Source organism: Vombatus ursinus, unplaced genomic scaffold (assembly GCF_900497805.2).
Source record: "Vombatus ursinus unplaced genomic scaffold, bare-nosed wombat genome assembly UNPS02000580.1, whole genome shotgun sequence".
Lineage (NCBI taxonomy): Eukaryota > Metazoa > Chordata > Mammalia > Diprotodontia > Vombatidae > Vombatus > Vombatus ursinus.
The window spans coordinates 3,768,837-3,787,856 of record NW_020940358.1 but is presented as its reverse complement, the minus strand read 5'-3'; the positions used below and the strand labels follow the sequence as shown (position 1 = coordinate 3,787,856).

Here is a 19,020-nt window from a genome sequence, read left to right as displayed (position 1 = left end):
TACAGTGTTTGGCATATAGTAGGCACTTAATAAATATTTATCAGTTGATTGCTTAATAATATTTTTTTTAATTGAAATCAGTCATTAAGTACCTACAATGTGTCAGTTACTGTGCTAGGCACCAGAGAAAAGTGAAACAGTATTATAAGATTAAAATATACATAATAATTACAACATTATAATATATTATAAACAACAATATATCCCTTCTGTGAGGGGAAGGGATACACGGAAAAATATAGATGATTTAAAAAACAAAACAAATCAATAAAAATTTACTTTAAAAAATAAACCCCCTACTCAATCAAGGTGCTTATAATCTAGCTGAGGGATATAACATGTACATGTGCGCATGGGCATGCCTGTGTGTGTGTGTGTAAAATAATAGATATGAGGTCTTTTTGGTAGGATGGCATTAGCAGCTGGGAGGATCAGGAAAGGCTTCATATAGAAGGTGATATTTGAGCCATGTTGAAGGAATCTAGGAATTCTTTTTTTTTTAATAAAGATATTTGTTTTATTTGATAGCATTGGATTTTTATGCCACAAGGACACAGGCTCCACCAACACCCTTGATTTTTTCTCTGCTTTTTTGCTGAAGAACTTTGCCTTCACAATGACTGGCTTCTTGGGGAGTTTCCCTTTTCCTAGGACTTTGTAGTACCCCAACCGCACAACGTCAATGATAGGGGCAAGCCCCTCCTTGTTTTTTGCAGCATTAATCCTGGTCTGCTCACTGACCAGTGTCCACAGCTTATCAAGGTTGACAGTTGGGCAGTAGCTTTGGTTCTTCTTGAAGTGGTAATGCCTCATACCCACTTTTCCAAAGTAATCTGGATGATTTTTGTCGAAGTTGATCCGGTGATGGTGCAGCCCTCCTGCATTGCTGCGGCCTCCAGGGTGCTTCCGGTGCTTGCCGATGCGCCCGTGGCCATGGCTGACGTGCCCGTGGAGCTTCCGCATCTTCCTTAGTCGGGAAGGCATGTCGCAGGCCGCCGCAAAAGAGAAAAAGAGGAATCTAGGAATTCTAAAGAGGTGGAAGTGAGGAATGAATGAATTGCAGGCGTGGATCGCTGATGCAGAGGCATAGAGTTGGGAGATGGAGTGTTGTGTGTGAGGAATAGAAAGAAAGCCACTTGTACTGGACCATAGTGTATGTGAAGGGGAGTACTGTGTAAAAAAGCTAGAGAGGTCGATTGGGATCAGGTTGTGAAGAACTTTAAATACCTACAATCAGAGGAGTTTAAATTTGATCTCTGGGGCAGCTAGGTGATGTAGTGGATAGAGCTCTGGCCTTGGAGTCAGGAGGACCTGAGTTCAAATATGACTGCAGACACTTGACACTTACTAGCTATGTGACCCTGGGCAAGTCACTTAACCCGATTGCCTCACCCCCCAAAAAATAGATCTCAAAGGCAATAGGGAGTCACTGGAGTTTATTGAGTAGGGGAGTGACATGGTCAGATTTATACTTTAAGAGAATCATTTTGGCAACCTTGTGAAGGATGGACTGGAGTGGAGAGAAACTTTTGCCAGGGAGATGAATTAAGAACTATGGTAGTAGTCCAGGTGAGAGGTAATGAGTGTCTGAACTAGGGTAGTGGTTGTGTGAATGGAGGACAGATTTAAGAGATGTGTTAGAGATAGAAATAAGATTTGGCAACTGATTGGATTTGGTTATGTGTGGTGAGTGAGGATGAGGAGTCAAGAGTAACTGGAAGAATGGTGGTGTCCTAAATAGAAACACAGAAATTTGGGAGAAGGGTGGATTTTGAGAAAATTATGATGAATTTGTTTTAGATACATATGGGACATCCAGTTTGAATGTCCAGTAGACATTGGTAATACACAAGTGGAACTCAGGAGAAAGACTAGAGTTGGATATATAGATTTGGAAGTCATTTATATAGAGATGATAATTAAGTCATTGAGGAGAGAGAGAGAACACCTGTAGCAGATAATTAATGTTTTGTATTCTACTTAAAATTGTTAGCAAGCAGCAGCACTAACCAGAAACAGAAAACTCCTTATGTTTCTTGTTTGTTTTTCAATTTCTTATATGGCATTTCCTCTGGCTTGGATTATAACATTTAATTTTTGATCAACTAATATTATTATGCAATTGCTAGTAAACATCATTACGAGGGAATCACAAATGTACAGGGATGAATCATTCCATCTGTTCCCATTGGAGAATACTCTGGTGTCTATTTTTATCTATTTTTCCCTTCTGTGTAGTGTGTTGCCCACAATGCATTGGAGTGTGCCCGAGCTATTTATGCCTATGCCTTGCAAGTTTTCCCTAGCAAGAAGAGTGTGTGGTTGCGAGCTGCTTACTTTGAGAAGAACCATGGGACAAGGTATGTTGTGAGATGGTCAGTACCTTTCAGTTGGGAGTAAATCCATAAGAACAGTTTTAACTTCTGATTTGAGTAGCAACTGCATTAAATTCTCTTAAGAGTACGTTAGCTCTCTTCTGTATGGTTAAACTCTGATCCTTTGTTTGGAGTGATTTATGGGGGAAGAGGTACTCAGAAGGCAGGTCATGATGAGGATAAAAGTCTTTTATAACACTTTGTTGGCCAGCTACTTTGTAGTCTTGCTTGTTAATCTTTACAATCATAGTGTACAACATTATCATCATTTTTCAGGTGGAGAAATTGAAACACTAAGGGAGAAGTATTACCCACTTATTTGGTGGCAGGTCCAGAGTTAGAATGCACTAACCGCTGAGCTGACTGAGGTTTTTTTTTTAAAATCAGTCACGTATTTAGAATACTTGATGCAGCAGGGACTATGATAAATTGCTTATTAGAATGGATATGAGAGTAAAGGTTCTGAGACATCTTCAGACAGTTGAATTGGGCTTTTAACAGTGTGGGAGGGTGAGTCATTTGGGATTAGGATCATATGCTTTTCATTTAAATTTGGTTAGTTCTGATTTTTGGCTAATGCCAGTACTCTGAGGAGGTCCTGTATAATTTTTAATTGTCTCTTTAATTGAAAAAATATTTGAGGTTTTGTTTATTGGATATAAGCTCTGATTAAATTAAGTGTTGCAATTTCTTAAATGTTTAACTCTTGAGGGTGTTAGCACACAAACACATAGTTTCTTAATGTTTCTTATGTATGATATACATCTGACATTGCTTGAATATGGGTCGACTCTACTGAATTTCTATTTAGGGCCAAGTTGTTTTAGTTGTTAATTTTTTTCTTTTTTTTTTTTAAATTAAAAAAAAATTTTTTTTTTTGATAGAGCAATTGGGGTTAAGTGACTTGCCAAGGGTCATACAGCTAGTAAGTGTTATGTGTCTGGGGCCGGATTTGAACTCAGGTCCTCCTGAATCCAGGGCTGGTGCTCTATCCACTGCGCCACTTAGCTGCCCCTTAATTTTTTTCTTTCAGGGCATTTCTCCATGTAAATCCCTAAAATGTTAACTTTAGTGTGATCAGCTACCACTCTCCAAGGCTATATCTGTGTTTGTAGCTCTTTAATTTCTATTTTACTACAATCCAGAAGCTAAGGAAGTAAAGGAGAAATCTTGAACCGTTCCTTAGGGTTTGGGTAGTGTGTACATAGGACCACACAACTGCAGCCCTAGTGCTTATAGCCTTAGAACGCTTCACAGTGGGTCACTGGACTTTGTGTGCAGTGTATTCACCTTCAGTCCATATAGTTTGGAATGTGAGCCTAGCACTGTAGAATCTCAAGAGCTGGAAGTGAACTAAGAGGTCATTTAGTATAATTCGTACCTGAATAGGAAGCTCCTGTAAAACACCCCCCAGCTGCTGCTTCCAGGGATGGGGAGTCCACTTTTTTTTTTCCTCTAGACCTGTGATTTCATTAGTATAGGGAGCTTCTGGTGAGGATACCCCTTCTCACCTCCCTAACCAACCCTATTCTTCAATTTGTAGTCTTGAGGCAGCTAGGTGGCACAGTTGATTGAGCACTGGACCAATAGTAAGGAAGACTCCAGTTTCTGTGTGATCCTACCTACGCAAAGCACTTAACCTGTCTGTTTCAGTTTCCCCATATGGAAAATGGAGATAATTGGATAAAATATAACAAAATATGTAAAGTGCTTAGCAAACTTCAAAGTACTACATAAATGTTAGCTATTATCATTTTTACTGAGAATGTTTGTCAGAGGGTCAAGGAGCTTTGTTACATGGTAGGGGTTCTATTTGTAGGGAAGGGAGAATCATTTAGAAGTGACAGTGATTTTTTTTTTAAAGCCCCAATAAAATATTTTTTTAAAGATCAGGGAGCCTTGAAATGTCACTATAAGCTCAACCATCTTAAAATAACTCTTCTAAAATAATATGGTGTTTGTCATTTTCTTCTTTTCCTGTCGGAAGAATAAACTCGACTATAATTTTTTTTTTATCACTGGTATCCAGACTGTTTTCAGTGATTCAAGGTGAGAATGCCTGACTTAGCACCATATCCTATGAGAATTATTGCTTCAGTGAGTAGGTCCTTTTCAAGACACAGAAGCTATAAAAGGGGTCTCTCCTGAAGTTGCTTTTATCAGAGTGGTAGTTAAACAATGAGGTGCTTTGTAGAACCTTACTGTGTTGGTTTTAGGATTTTTATGGGCAAAAAGAGTTTCCCGAATCCTCCCCATTGTAAAACTTGATGAATCATTTATAGTTTTGGACTTTGAAACAATAACTATATTTACAACATCAGACGATAGTGGAAGTTAGCATACTCGCTTCCACAAGTTTATGGCCACAAGTCTGAGTAACTACAACTCCCTATCGTCTTGTAGGGAATCCCTTGAAGCCCTCCTGCAGAGAGCAGTGGCCCACTGCCCGAAGGCTGAGGTGCTCTGGCTCATGGGTGCCAAGTCCAAGTGGTTGGCGGGAGATGTGCCTGCCGCGAGAAGCATCTTGGCCTTGGCTTTCCAGGTGGGTATAACTGTCACTAACACAAGCAGGGGAAATGTCAAGGCCTGAGGGAATTTGAACATGAGAATAACAACGTTTCTTAGAGGATGTGCCACCTACTCTTTTCCGAAGACCATTTGATTGCTCAAGGAATGGATTAGTCCTTGCATTGACAGTAGGTCTGAAGCAGGAGGAAGGAGGGAAGGCTTGAATGTATCTGCCTACATTCTTAAACCAAGTAGAAATGATTTTTGGATGCTTTGTTCTCAATATCTTATCTCCCCTCCATTAATGAAAATAATCAAGAGATTAGGGATAGGCTAAAAATTAGAAAATGACATGTTATACATATAATTTGAAAGGATTTCATAGTTTTGGGTGCTAACTTAGCAGACAGGGCAAAAGACAAGGTCTGCTTCATCCGAGTACATAGCTATGTATTGGTTTATCAGGACTGGTGCCTTCTGAGTCTTTCAATCTCTTAGTTAAACAGAGTCATATTTGGCTTCTGTTGCTTGGTTCAAAATTTGTTTTCAAAAATGGGAAATTTGTTGCAACTGGTGGCACCTTAGACTTCAAGTCATCTTACCTCAAGCTTACTCTATTTAATGTGGACCTCAGTGTAAATATTCTACAACTTTATGGACAGACATCTTTATGAGAGAAGTCAAAGAAATTCCAGTTCCACTGCTGAAATATATAGCAACTTCTAGAACTACACTTCCTCCATGTAAATTGAAGACAGTGCAGACCAATTTGAGAAAGTGGCCATGAAAATATGTTATAGTGGATGGTTCTTTGTGTAAGAGGCTCTGACTTTGGGATCTAAGATAGCAAGAAACCCATTCATTTCTCTGAGTTTAGAATACAAAATCATAAGAAATTATCCTACATGTAGTTAGGCTTTGGTTGCAATCAAGTATTTCTTCACTTTACTTTTTTGTTGCTCATTTTTAATACATCCTAACAACTTTGGCATTAACCAAATACATTATTTTAAAAATTAATGCTTCCTCAGTTTCTTAGGTAACTGCCGTTAATTGAATATCCCTTAACCTCTTAAAATTGTTCCAACCAGAGACATGTAAAATACTTTAGTGCTCTATATTAATCAGGTGGATAAGGTGAAGGTAGAAAAGAGGATGGAAGGAGTATAATAGTGCTTTTATAATCCCAAATAAGATAATCCAGAAGTATTTATATTTGACTTGAGATAGTGCATTATTCTTTTTTTATTTTTTTTTTGTCATCAGTAATCCGTTCTTGAGTTATCAAGGACTGGCCATACATATTTATTGTCTCTAAATAATACTAATAATAGTTGTGTGGAGGAGGGAGAAGGGGAGAGGGGGAGGTAGAGAGGGAGGGAAAGTGGAGAAGGTAGGGATTACATAGTATACACTTATAGCGTACCCAGTGGGCATGATTTTGTAATTTCCTCTTGCACTATGAGGTAGCTCAGAAGTTTTAATCAGGCAAGAAATAAATGTGCTGTTGATAAACTGTATGTACTTTGCCTGTTTTTCTTAAGGCCAACCCCAACAGTGAAGAGATCTGGTTGGCTGCTGTGAAACTTGAGTCAGAGAACAATGAATATGAGCGAGCAAGGAGGCTGTTGGCCAAGGCTCGGAGCAGTGCTCCCACTGCAAGGGTGAGCAAGGGAAGGGGAGGAGCGATGGGCCTGCCTATGCTTTGTAGGGGCCCTCTGGGATGGAGTATTGTGAGGAGGCGCTGGAGAATTCCGTTCACGCAAATCAGGTGGGAGGGTTGAGGGCATCTGGGGTTCTGTTACATATATTGGAAAATATTTTCTTGTTGCTAATGATTGTGGTTTTTTTTGTGGAGGAACAATGTCATTTTTTGAACAAAGTTGTTCTAGTTTGTCTAGCACACAGGTGGGTTAGCTTTTTGTCCTTAGGGTCTAGTGTTATTATAATATAGAACTTGTGTAGATCCAGTGGGTTCTGTCCTTGGTTTTGTTCTGTTCAACATTGTTCTCATTTTGATGTGAAGTAGTTGATGTAGTAGAAAAGGGCAGGTGTCTCTGAAGTCAGAGAACTTGGGGGAGAACTTGTCATTCTTATACTTAGCGGCTTTGTTACCATGGGTAAATCACTTTTATTTCACTTGATTTCCTTGCGTATAAAATGAGAATGCTATTTATCCTAATTATTTCACATTGTGATAGTGTGGAAAGCACTTTGTAAACCTTAAAATAGTATAGGTTGTCCCTAGAGTTCAGGGCAGTTTTAAGCTTTAACCTTTTAAAATTGCACTAAGACTTTTAGGACTCCTTGTATAACAGGAGGGCCTGGATCTGTGAGTTCCTTGGTGCAGAAAGCTCCCTCTGCCAATCAAAGTCATTACCTTCTCTGAAACTTACAGTCTCAGAGACTTGCTGAGGGCAGGGCTTCTTAAACTTTTTCCACTTCTTTTGGCGTTGCTTGGCCTAAAGCGTTGTTTTCAGAATCAAGGCTGCAGTGAGGAAACAGTTGCATGATGCAGTGTGGATGAGGGCTGCAGAAACACCTCGAATTCATTACACATTTGATTTTGAATTAATTTTTGGTCATTGGGCATTCAGAAACTTTTTACTGTTGCCAAGTTTTTCCCTGCCCCATATGGGGTCTTGACCCACAGTTTAAGAAGAGTACTTAGAGGTTGTGATTGGCCCAGAGTCATATAGCCTGTATGTGTCAGAGGTGAGACCTGAGTCCAGGGCTTCCTGGCTGCAAGGCCAACTCCACTGTGCCTCTCATTAAAAACAAAACAAAACTACACAGAAAAAAAAAAACCAACCCACTAAATAGATGTAAATTATTATTATGGAGATATGATGTGACAACACATCTTCATCATATTTATAGTGACACAAAAGTGGGAAGGAAAGCTAATTATGTTTAAACGGCAAAATCAGAATTGGAAAATAGCTCCATAGACTAGAATTATGGACAAAATCTAATAAGATAAAATTAAATAAAGACAAATATAATGTCCTACCCTGAGATTTTAAAAATCAATTGCGTAAGTATAGGTTGAACAGACTGTAGCTGGAAAGCAGTTCATGTGAAAAAAGATCTGGAGGTCTTAAGGAACTTCAAGCTCAGTATGAGTTAACATTATGACAAGGCCATAAGTAAAGCTGATGGTATCTTTGAGTGCATTAATAAAAACATAGCAGGGCAGCTAGGTGGTGCAGTGGATAGAGCATCGGCCCTAAAGTCAGGAGGACCTAAGTTCAAATCCGGCCTCAGACCAAACACTTGACACTAGCTGTGTGACCCTGGGCAAGTCACTTAACCCCAATTGCCTAAAAATAAAAAAAATAATAATAGAAACATAGTGCCCAGAAGGAGGGAAGGTGATAGATTCACGTGTATTCTATCCTGATCAGACCTTTCCTCCATTTATTCTGGGGTCCATCCAGAGGAATGTAAACAGCATGGTAAGGGAATTCAAAACTAACCGTAGTATGAGCTTTTTGATGAAATAGGGATATTGAGCCTGGAGAAGAGAGTACTTAGAGTGACATTATACTTGCCTTCAAATATTTGAAGGAAAGTCATGTTAAAAAGGAGATATGTAGGGGCAGCTAGGTGGGGCAGTGGATAGAGCAGCGGCCTTGAAGTCAGGAGGACCTGAGTTCAAATCCGGCCTCAGACCAACCACTTGATATTTACTAACTGTGTGACCCTGGGCAAGCCACTTAATCCCAATTGCCTAAAAATAAAAAAAATAAAAGGAGATATTTAGACCTTTTGACTTGGTCTCAGAGGGCAGAAGTAGGACCAAGATGTGGAAGTAGCAAAAAGGTAAATTTTGGTTGATTATGATGAAAGAGTTCCTAATGACTGGAGTTGTTTCAAAGTACAAAGAGCTGTCTTTGGAAGTAGTGAATTCCCTATTACTTTGCGGTCTTCATTTGAAATTGACTATCAAAGATGTTGAAGAGGAGATTCATGCTTCATACATGGACTGGATCAAATGATCTCTGAGGTCTCTTTGTTACTCAAGTATTGTATGAATTTTTATATGTTTGGAAGAAGACAGTACCATCTTTTATGCACTTACATGTTATGACTGAAAGCTGGTGTACAGAAGTTTTTATACCATTCTTTGCAGAAAATATGGCAGTGCTGATAACACTGAAGCAGTGATACCTTTTATTCTAGTTTTTTACCATTTGGTGCTTTTGACTTATGTGAAGCTTCTTTCTTTGCATGACAAAAAAAAATACTAATAAATTGATTTGTGGTTAATAAGTGGTAAAACCCATTCTGTTGTTGCCCAGGTGTTCATGAAATCTGTGAAGCTTGAATGGGTGCTGGGGAACATTGCAGCTGCTCAGGATCTCTGTGAAGAAGCCTTGAAGCACTATGAAGATTTTCCCAAACTGTGGATGATGAAAGGGCAGATTGAGGAGCAGGAGGAGCTGACTGAAAAAGCCCGGGAAGCCTATAACCAGGGGGTAAAGGAGCTGTGATTCAAACTGTTTTTCATTCATCGAATGGCTGTCCTGGCTTTCACTGTCAAAGTGGTGGTCTTTATTAGTGAATCAGCTGTTGATCTTTATTAGTAGGCAGAATGATAAGACCTCAGGGTTTAGCAGTGAGGAGCTACTTATTAAGTAAAGTGACTTGGCCAGGATTATTGAATATTCCCTTCTTAACTTCATTACATATACGTAAACCTTGTAAATTCCTTTGAGAGCTATGAATATAAATTGTAATGTTAACTTTACAGTAGCTCAAATGAAACTTTTTTAAGAGTTTAGGTTTGAAAAGAAGTCCAGATTTATATAACACCTTTGGTTTTATATACTACCTGTTACATGCCGTGTTGGTGCCTATGGGGATGTACATTAGAGATTTCCTTTTTCAGCCATTCTGGTTGAGACTAAACATTGAAAAGGTAGGACGTTCTTAGGTGACATATGAAAAATCTGCTTCCCCCTCCCCCCACCGCAGGGGAAAAAAAAAGTGAGGTAGCAGAGACATGTAGCAGAGACAGATTTATTTTATTTTGAGGCTTATTTCGTTCTGTTTCTCGGGTCTCTATAGGAGGTGGTATTAATTTCCTGATTTCTACTCCCTCTCCAATAGTTGAAGAAGTGTCCCCACTCTACACCCCTATGGCTTTTACTTTCAAGACTGGAGGAGAAAGTTGGACAGCTAACCAGAGCAAGAGCCATTTTGGAGAAATCTCGTTTGAAGAATCCAAAGAACCCTGATTTGTGGTGAGTCACAGTCTTGTTTAACATGTGCCTTCGAACTTCTACTTGTAGATGGGCTCTGCAAAATGAGGGCTTCTTATATCCCTTGATAAAAAGGAGATTGAGGAGTTTTTTTCCTTCATGGTCAATTTCTTTTTGATAGCTTGGCTATCTCTGGAGGGGTTGAATTTATATGTATATTTATGCTTTGAGTGGCTGTGAGTGCTAATTACTTTGTGTTTCTTCTGGCCATGCTTAGTATCCTAGATGAAAAGTAATCTTTAGTGAGCAGGCCTATCATTTTTCAATGTATCTTCCCTTTTTGATTTTAATAATGTTAAGGAATATCAGGTTTTCAACCTTTTGTTGGCTGCTATTAAAATTATCTATTTTATATCAAAGAATGGTAATGGCATAGGCACATCACAATCTTTTCCATTACTCTTCACAAATGCATTATTCAAGGTATAGTGGAACTGTTAGTGATCTAAGTACCTTATGGCTACTACTACTATTGTTTAGTGAGTCTAAAACCCTGGTCTTTCATATAGAGCTATTTTGAAGCTACTGGGGTAGTAATTGGGTTAGTTGCTTAATTTTGATTGGGTATTTGATATCTGTGACTTCAGGTTAGAATCTGTGAGATTAGAATACCGAGCTGGATTGAAGAACATTGCTAATACACTCATGGCAAAGGCGCTGCAGGAATGTCCCAACTCAGGTAAGGAACGAGTTTCTTTAGTATAGCTGTTCTGTCTTGGTGGACAGCAATAGATCCTGAAGAATCCAAGATTCAAATTCATATTTAATTAAAAGCTATTATATTTGAACTGGCTTAGAGTTTGGATCACTTGAACCTACTTGACTTAAGTTCCAAATTCAAAAAGTTAGATAGGGAGACATAGATAAGTCTGATTAGTAGCCCTGAGAATCATATGCTGTTTGCTGTTTCAGAGAGCAAGTATTCTTATCTGTATAGATTACAAAAGATTTTCTGTAACAAATGTTTGCCATTTATAATAGCTGACATTTAGTACATTAAGGTTTATAGAGTACTTTGTATCCATTCTTATTTGGTCCTCACAACTGTCCTGGAATCTAGATAATACGGTATTGTCTCTATTTAACAGATGAGAAAACAAAATCACTCAAGAGAGGTTAAATAATTTGTCCATGGCTACACAATCAGTAAACGTTAGAGGTAGAATGTAAGTCATTTAGTCAACAGCCTCATCCATATCGTGACCTGAGATTTCTCTCCTGATGCCATTGGGCTTAATTTCTCTCAAGAGGACACACACACATACACACACACACTTACACATCCACATATACACACACAGCGTAGTAGGTAATTTTGAAGAAGATAGCAATACCAGATGAAGAGATCAGGAAATTCTTATGAAGATGTGGCATTTGAACTGAGTTTTGATGTAACAAGGGATTCTAAAAGGTGGTGAAGAGGGAATGCACATGATAAGACAGCTAGGGCAAAGTATGGTGGCAAGGATGGAGTGTGGTGTAAGGAACATCGGAAAAGACCAAGGCAACAACGGTAGGTGGGGCTAGGTTGTAAAGAGCATTAAATGACAGAGGAGTTTATATTTGATCCTAAAGGCAATAGCCATTGGAGTTTATGGAGTAGGGGAGTATCATAGTCAGACTTGTGCTTTAGGAAAAATCGCTGACAGCTGTCTAGGATATGGACTAGATTGAGGAGAAACTTTAGTAGGGAGGCAAATTGGGAGATTTTTGTGATAATTTAGTTGAGAAGCATGAACCTAGGGGTGGTGGCTATGTGATTAGGAAAAAGGAACAGAAACGCTAAGATTTGGCAATTGATAGAATATGTGGAGTGAATGAGAGTGAGGAGTTGAGAATGACACTGAGATTGTGAACTTGGGTTACTGGAAGGATAGTGGTGCCTAAATAGCTGAAATAGGGAAGATTGGAAGAGTGGTGGGTTGTGAGGAGGAAGATAAAGACCTCTGTTTTGTACAAGTTGAGTTTGGGATGTGTATGGAAAATCCAGTTTGAAATGTCCAATGAAGGCAGTTGGTGATACCTTATTCAGGAGAGGGACTAGGGTTGGATATATAAATCTAGGAGTCATCTGCATAGAGATAATTAAATCCACAGCAGCTGATGAGGTTACCAAGTGAGAGAACATAGAGAAAGAAAAGAAGAGGGCCCAGGACAAAAAGCTTTGGAGAGAATCTCAGGTCATGATATGGATGATGAAAAGGAGGCTAAGAAGGAGTATTCTAATAAATAGGAGGAGAACCAAGAGAGAGCAGTGTCATGAGACTTAGAGAGGAGAAAGTAACCAGGAGAAAAGGATAGTCAACAATGTCAAATGCTGCAGAAAGGTCAGGGTGGATGAGGGTTGAGAAAAAGCCATCAAATTGGGTAATTAAGAGATTATTGGTAATTTTGGAGAGAACTGTTTTGGTTGATCAATATTGTTCTAAGCCACATTGCGAAAAGCTCATGAGTAAATTAGAAGAGAGAAATGGAGTCACCAAGTGTAGACAGCTTTATCATAGGAGTTTGGGAAAGAGATATAGGATGATAGCTTGTGCGAGATGGTAGGAGACTACTGAGGGTTTTTTCAGAATAAGGAAGACTTTGAGTATGTTCGTAGACAATGGGGAAGGAACCAGTAGGTAGGGAGAGTTGGAAGATTAGAATATAAGGATGATAATTTTCTGGAGAAGATTAGGAAAGGATAGGATCAAGGGTGAAGGCAGAGGTGTTGGACCTGGCAAGGAGGAAGAAGGGCTACCTCAGTGTCAAAGACTGGGGGAGTGAAGGAGAGCCTTCACTACACCCACCAATATCAGTTCATGAACCTCAAAATGTGTGGACAAAGGAAGAGAAAGCTGAACGTTTGATTTCCCAGGGAGGTATGATTTTGGTGGACTATTTCCATAGTTTCCAGGGATGAGATGATAGAGAAGATGGAATCACCTAAGTCTCACAGTATCTACAGACACATCCAGCTGCTGGTTCTCTTACTGTTCAGCCTTTATCTAGTAGTAAGTGAGTTGACCTACTGCTGTAGATGTCAGCTGCAACCTTCTTGCAATGACTGAAGCTAGAAGACACAAAGCTGCAACGGAATGGAAGGATGCTTACAGATTCACCTCGGAGAGGCAAATGAAAAGGTTGGTGAAATTGGCTTTATCTTGTGCCCAAAGGGAACAAGAAACATTTCAACTTGGTCATCTACAGTAAGTAATAGACCACCATGAAGTTGATTGGAGCTTATACACTAACATCTGTTGTGGAGCATGAAAACAAATTCTGGGACCTTACCAAGAGTCAGCATATGCCTTAGACTTTAGAATGAACATAGTGGCAGAGGGAGGACAGCAAAAATTGTTGGAAAATGTGTTCTAGGATCAAGAAATGAAAAAGAGAGGTCAAAGGCTTGTAGTTTCGTACCTGAACATTCTGTACACTTCAGTAAGAGTTGGAAGGTGTTGGACATGATGAGCATCAAATAACAACATAAAAATGCAATTGACTGTATCTTAACAGACATGAAGCAACCATTTATAGATGTAGCAGTATTTTAGAATCAGCTGTCTGTATGTAGTCAGATTGTTAGCTGGTTACAGCGGAGGCCAAAATAAATACTAAATTAGAAGAAAGGATAAAATTAGAAGATACTGCATGTGTATCCTTTGGGAAATCACTTAACTTTTCTGGGGTTCAGTTTCTTCATCTGTAAATTGAGGCATTTGGATTACAAACAGCACTAACCTGACCATTTTAAATATGTTACAAATTACAAGAAATTTAAAATAAACAACAGTAAAGACATTGTTACCATTTGTTAGAGAAGTTTAACTGATAGAAAACAGTTACTAGAGTATGGAGTTGGAAAGAGCCAAGAAATTTCCTCAGCTTGCAGTCTCCTTGCCAAGCAGAGAGACATGGCAGCCAAAGGCAGCATTCCTTTAAAAGATAAGTCCATTTGCAAAATATTTGAAGAGAACATGTTGGAAGACTTTGTATTGTATCATCTCACAAAACAGTGAAAGGCAATTCAGAAAACTAGTCTGCAGAGAACTTAGATTATACTGAGAACATTTATTCATGAAGTTGGAAGTAGAACAGTATGTACATATAAAAAGGAACAGATTGGCAATGTTATTTTTAATAGTATTTTTTACCCAATTACATGTAAAGACAATTTTTAACATTTTGTTTTTTAAAAATGTTGAGTTCCAAATTATTTCCCTCCCTCATTCACCACCCCTCCCGAAGTTGGCAAAAATTTGATATAGGTTGTATATATACAGTCATGTAAAACATTTCCATGTTAGTTATGTTGTGAAAGAAGAAACAGGCCAAAAAAAAAAGAACCATGAAAAAAATAAAGTGAAAATAGCATGATTTGATCTGCATTCAAACACCATAGTTCTTTGGATGTGGATAGCATTTTCCATCATTGAGGCCTTTGGGATTGTCTTGGATCATTATATTGCTGGGACGAGCTAAGTTGTTCATAGTTGATCATTGCATAGTGTTGCTGATACTTTGTACGATATTCTCCTGCTCACTTCACTTTACATCAGTGCACGTAAACCTTATCAGCTTTTTCTGAAATCTGCCTGCGTCTTATAGCACAATAGTATTCCTTTACGAAATTCTTTTACCACAATTTGTTCAGCCATTCCCTGATTGATGGGCATCTCCTCAATTTCCAATTCTTTGTCACCACAAAAAGAACTGCTATGAGTATTTTTGTACACGTGGGTCCTTTTCCCTTTTTTGTGATCTCTTTGGGATACAGACCTAGTTAGTGCTATTGCTGGATCAAATGGGGTGTGCAGTTTGATTGCCCTTTGAGCAATCCAAATTACTCTTTAGAATGGTTGCATTAGTTCACAACTTCACCAACAGTATGTTAGTGTACCAGTTTTCCCACATCTTCTCCAACATTTATCATTTTCCTTTTCTGTCATATTAGAGATAGGGATTATTATTGATTTGTTTTCATAAATGATGCTAGTAGAGCAATTATATTTAGATTTATTACTTCAGTATCTGATATAAGAGGAGTAGTAATGGCATTGAAAAAAGATCTACGTTAGTAAAGTGTTTGGATCTGATTAAATGCAGAAAAACATTCATGCTGGAGGCATTACATTTTTTTTTTTTAATTTTTAACATGTGTTTTTAAAACTTTGGGTTACAAATTTTCTCCCTTCCTCCCTCCCCACCCACCCTCATTGAAAAGAGCATCTCGATGTAGGTTATAGATGTGTAGTCATGCAAAACACTTCCATAGTAGTCATGTTGTGAAAAACTAAGTTCATCCTATCCTACCCCCCATTTATTCTATTCTCTCTTTTGACCCTGTCCCTCCTCAGAAGTGTTTGTTTCTGATTATCCTCTCCCCTTTATCAACCCCCTGCTCTCTTGTCCCCTTCCCCCCTTATTTTCCTGTAAAGTAAGATAGATTTTCATACCCCATTGTGTATGTTATTCCCTCCTTAAGCCAAATCTTATGAGAATAAGATTCACTCATTCCCTCTCACCTTCCCCCATTTCCCCTTCACTGTAAAAGCCTTTTCTTGTCTGTTTCCTGTGAGATAATTTACCCCATTCTACTTCTCCCTTTCTCCTTCTCCCAGTGTAGTCCTTTATTGTCCCTTAATTTTATTTTCCAGATATCACCCCTTCATCTTCAACTCACCCTGTGCCCTCTGTTTGTCTGTCTATCTATCTGTCTACCTATACATACATATAATTTTTTCCCTCCCACTATCCTAATACTGACAAAGGACTCATGAGTTACAAATATAATCTTTTCATGCAGGAATGTAAACAGTTCAACCTTAATAAGTCTCTTATGATTTCTCTTTCCTGTTTACCTCTTCCATGTTGCACTTGAGTCTTGTATTTGAAAGTCAGATTTTATATTCAGCTCTGATCTTTTCCTCAGGAATGCTTGAAAGTCCCCTATTTCATTGAATAACCATTTTTTACCCTGAAGGATTATACTCAGTTTTGCTGGGTAGGTGATTCTTGGTTGTAATCCTATCTCCTTTGCCCTCTGGAATATCATACTCCATGCCCTCCCTTAATGTAGAAGCTGCTAAATCTTGTGTTATCCTGATTGTGTTTCCACAATACTTAAATTGTTTCTTTCTGACTGCCTGCAATATTTTCTCCTTCGGCTGGGAATTCTGGAGTTTGGCTACAATATTCCTAGGAGTTTTCCTTTGGGGATCTCTTTCAGGAGGTGATTGGTGGATTCTTTCAATTTCTGTTTTGCCCTCTGGTTCTAAAATATCAGGGCAGTTTTCCTTGATAATTTCTTGAAAGATGATGTCTAGGCTCTTTTTTTGATCGTGGCTTTCAGATAGTCCAATAATTTTTAAATTCTCTCTCCTGGATCTGTTTTCCAGGTCAGTTGTTTTTCTGATGAGATATTTCACATTCTCTTCTATTTTTTCATTCTTTTGGATTAGTTTTACAGTGCCTTGATTTCTCATATAGTTGCTAGCTTCCAATTGCTCCGTTCTGTTTTTTAAGGAAGTATTTTCTTCAGTAAGCTTTTGGACTTCTTTTTCCATTTGGCCAGTTTTGCTTTTTAGGGCATTCTTCTCCTCATTGGCTTTTTGAACCTCTTTTGCCATTTGGGTTAGGCTATTTTTTAAGGTGTTATTTTCTTCAGCATTTTTTTTGGGTCTCCTTTAGCATCACTCTCAGTTTTTCCTCTCTTTCTCTTACTTGCTTTTCAAAATCCTTTTTGAGCTCTTCCCTGGCCTGAGACCAATTCATATTTTTCTTGAAGGCTTTGGATGTAGGAGCTTTGGCTTTGTTGTCTTCTGGTTGTATGTTTTGATCTTCTTTGTTACCAAAGCAAGATAATATAGTCTGACTCGTTTTGCGCTGTTTACTCATGATCCCGGCCAATTACTTGAGTTATAAACTCTTTGTTAAGGTAGGGGTCCGTTTCCAGTGTGGAGAATGTACTGTCCCAAGCTTCAAGGGTTTTGTGCAGCTGTTTTCAGAGATACTTCTAGGAACCTATAAATTTTCAGTTCTTCTAAGGTGCTATGATCAAGGGCGAAGTGTTTACTCCTTTCCTGTCCTGTGCTCTGCTCTATGAGTGACCACAAGCACTCCTTTCTGTCTTAGAGCTATGAGGAGGATTTCCTCTCCACAGCCACTACAAGCTCCACCATGCTAGCACTCCTCCTCACCCCCAGACCGCCACCCAGAACTATGACCCAGATCCAAGCACGGGCAAAGCAAGAGGATCCTGTACCAGCAGAGAGATCCATGCAATCCCCCTCTGATCAGCCACTTGATTCCCCCTCAGTCAGGAGGCAGCCACTACCCCAGGGCTGAGCTCAGGGAATGGTGCTGGGACCCTGCGCTTCTCTTTCTCCACAGAAAAAGACTTTTCCCACTGACCTTCTAACTTGTCTCTGGCATTCTTGGGTTGAGAAGTCTGGAAACCGCCACAGCTGCCTGTGATTCAGGACTCTGAGACCTGCTTCAGGTTCGCTGCGGCCTGCGCACCCATGCTGAACTGCGTTCCTCTCCCAGCTTGGCGCAATATACCTTTCTGATCAACCATCCAGGTTGTCTTGGGCTGGAAATTTGTTTCACTTTGTCTTTTTGTGGGTTCTGCTGCTTTAGAATTTGTTTAGAGCCATTTTTTATAGGTATTTGGAGGGAAGAGCTCAAGCAAGTCACTGCTTTTACTCTACCATCTTGGCTCTACCCCCTCTATCGAGGCATTACATTTTTAAAGGTAGTAACAGATCTTCTTTAAAGATATTTTAAAAGGGGCATCTAGGTGGCGCAGTAGATAGAGCACCGGCTCTGAATTCAGGAGGACCTGAGTTCAAATCCCGCTTCAGACACATAACACTTATTAGCTGTGTGACCCTGGTCAAGTTACTTAACCCCATTGCCTAGCCAAAAAAAAAAAAAATTTAAAAGAGGGGAAAAAATATTTTAAAAAGGGGAAGAATTTCCATTTCCAAAGAATAAAAAAGATAGTTCTGATTTATAATCAAGATTGCTAATGATCCTATTTATTATTTATGATAATAGTCTATGTATGTGGCGCATTGGATAGAGTACTGGGCTTGGGATCAGAAAGACTCATCTTCATGAGTTCAAATCTGGCCTCAGACACTTACTAGCATTGTGACTCTGGGCAGGTCACTTAACCATGTTTGCATCAGTTTCCTCATCTGTAAAAGGAGCAGGAGAAGGAAATGGCAAACCACTCCAGTATCTTTGCCAAGAAAACCTGAATAGGATCACGAATATTGAACACAGCTGAAATGACTCAACAACAAATACATAAATAACATCCTTTATGAAAACGTGAGAAATAAACAGGCCCACTTTCTGTACCTGTTTATGATTCTCTACAGCAGATGTCTTTAGAGTCCTACAAATGATTGATATAGAAAGTATAGGGTGACAGATTTGGAGTTGGAGACCATCAAGTCCAATCTCTGCATTTTACAAATGAGTAAACTGAAGCACAGAACAGTTATGTAAGTTACTAGGGTCACATAGCTCGTAAGTATCTGAAGAAGTACCCACATTCAGCACTCTACCATACTTCCTCGAGATTTCACTGGGTTGATTTTTAATTGATTTTTAAAATGGTATTTGTTTTGGTAGAGTAAAATAGAACCTTGAATGCTTTTTCCACTCAAAGTGTGAAACATTAAACATGAAATACAAGAATTGATGACAGATAAGCCTATGAAGGTAAATTTGTTCTGTGAACTGCTGGATATTGGCATCAAAGTGAGACCTACACTCATACAGGGTGTTCTTTACTGTTTTAGAAGCTGTCTTTGCAGAATCCAAAAAAAGGGCCTCCCTGTTGATGCCAAGATTCTCCAAATGTTCATATG

At 38.9% G+C, this 19,020-nt stretch overlaps 1 protein-coding gene and 1 pseudogene across 2 annotated transcripts in view; one reads left to right on the top strand and one right to left on the bottom strand.

Moving 5' to 3' along the window:
- The window catches only part of PRPF6 (pre-mRNA processing factor 6), a 71,557-nt gene that overhangs the window by 33,594 nt on the left and 18,943 nt on the right, over positions 1-19,020 (top strand). Inside the window, exons 13-19 of one of the 2 annotated variants that reach the window (XR_003568058.1) lie at positions 2,239-2,360; positions 4,779-4,917; positions 6,428-6,547; positions 9,188-9,364; positions 9,999-10,132; positions 10,738-10,829; positions 13,043-13,275. Coding sequence is in view for 1 of the 2 variants with exons in the window: in XM_027849620.1 (XP_027705421.1) it covers positions 2,239-2,360; positions 4,779-4,917; positions 6,428-6,547; positions 9,188-9,364; positions 9,999-10,132; positions 10,738-10,829 (784 nt within the window). In the remaining variant the exon portion in view is untranslated. The remainder of the gene's footprint in view (positions 1-2,238; positions 2,361-4,778; positions 4,918-6,427; positions 6,548-9,187; positions 9,365-9,998; positions 10,133-10,737; positions 10,830-13,042; positions 13,276-19,020) is intronic. The other variant, XM_027849620.1, reaches the window with a different exon arrangement.
- On the bottom strand, positions 524-984 carry LOC114033992 (annotated as a pseudogene).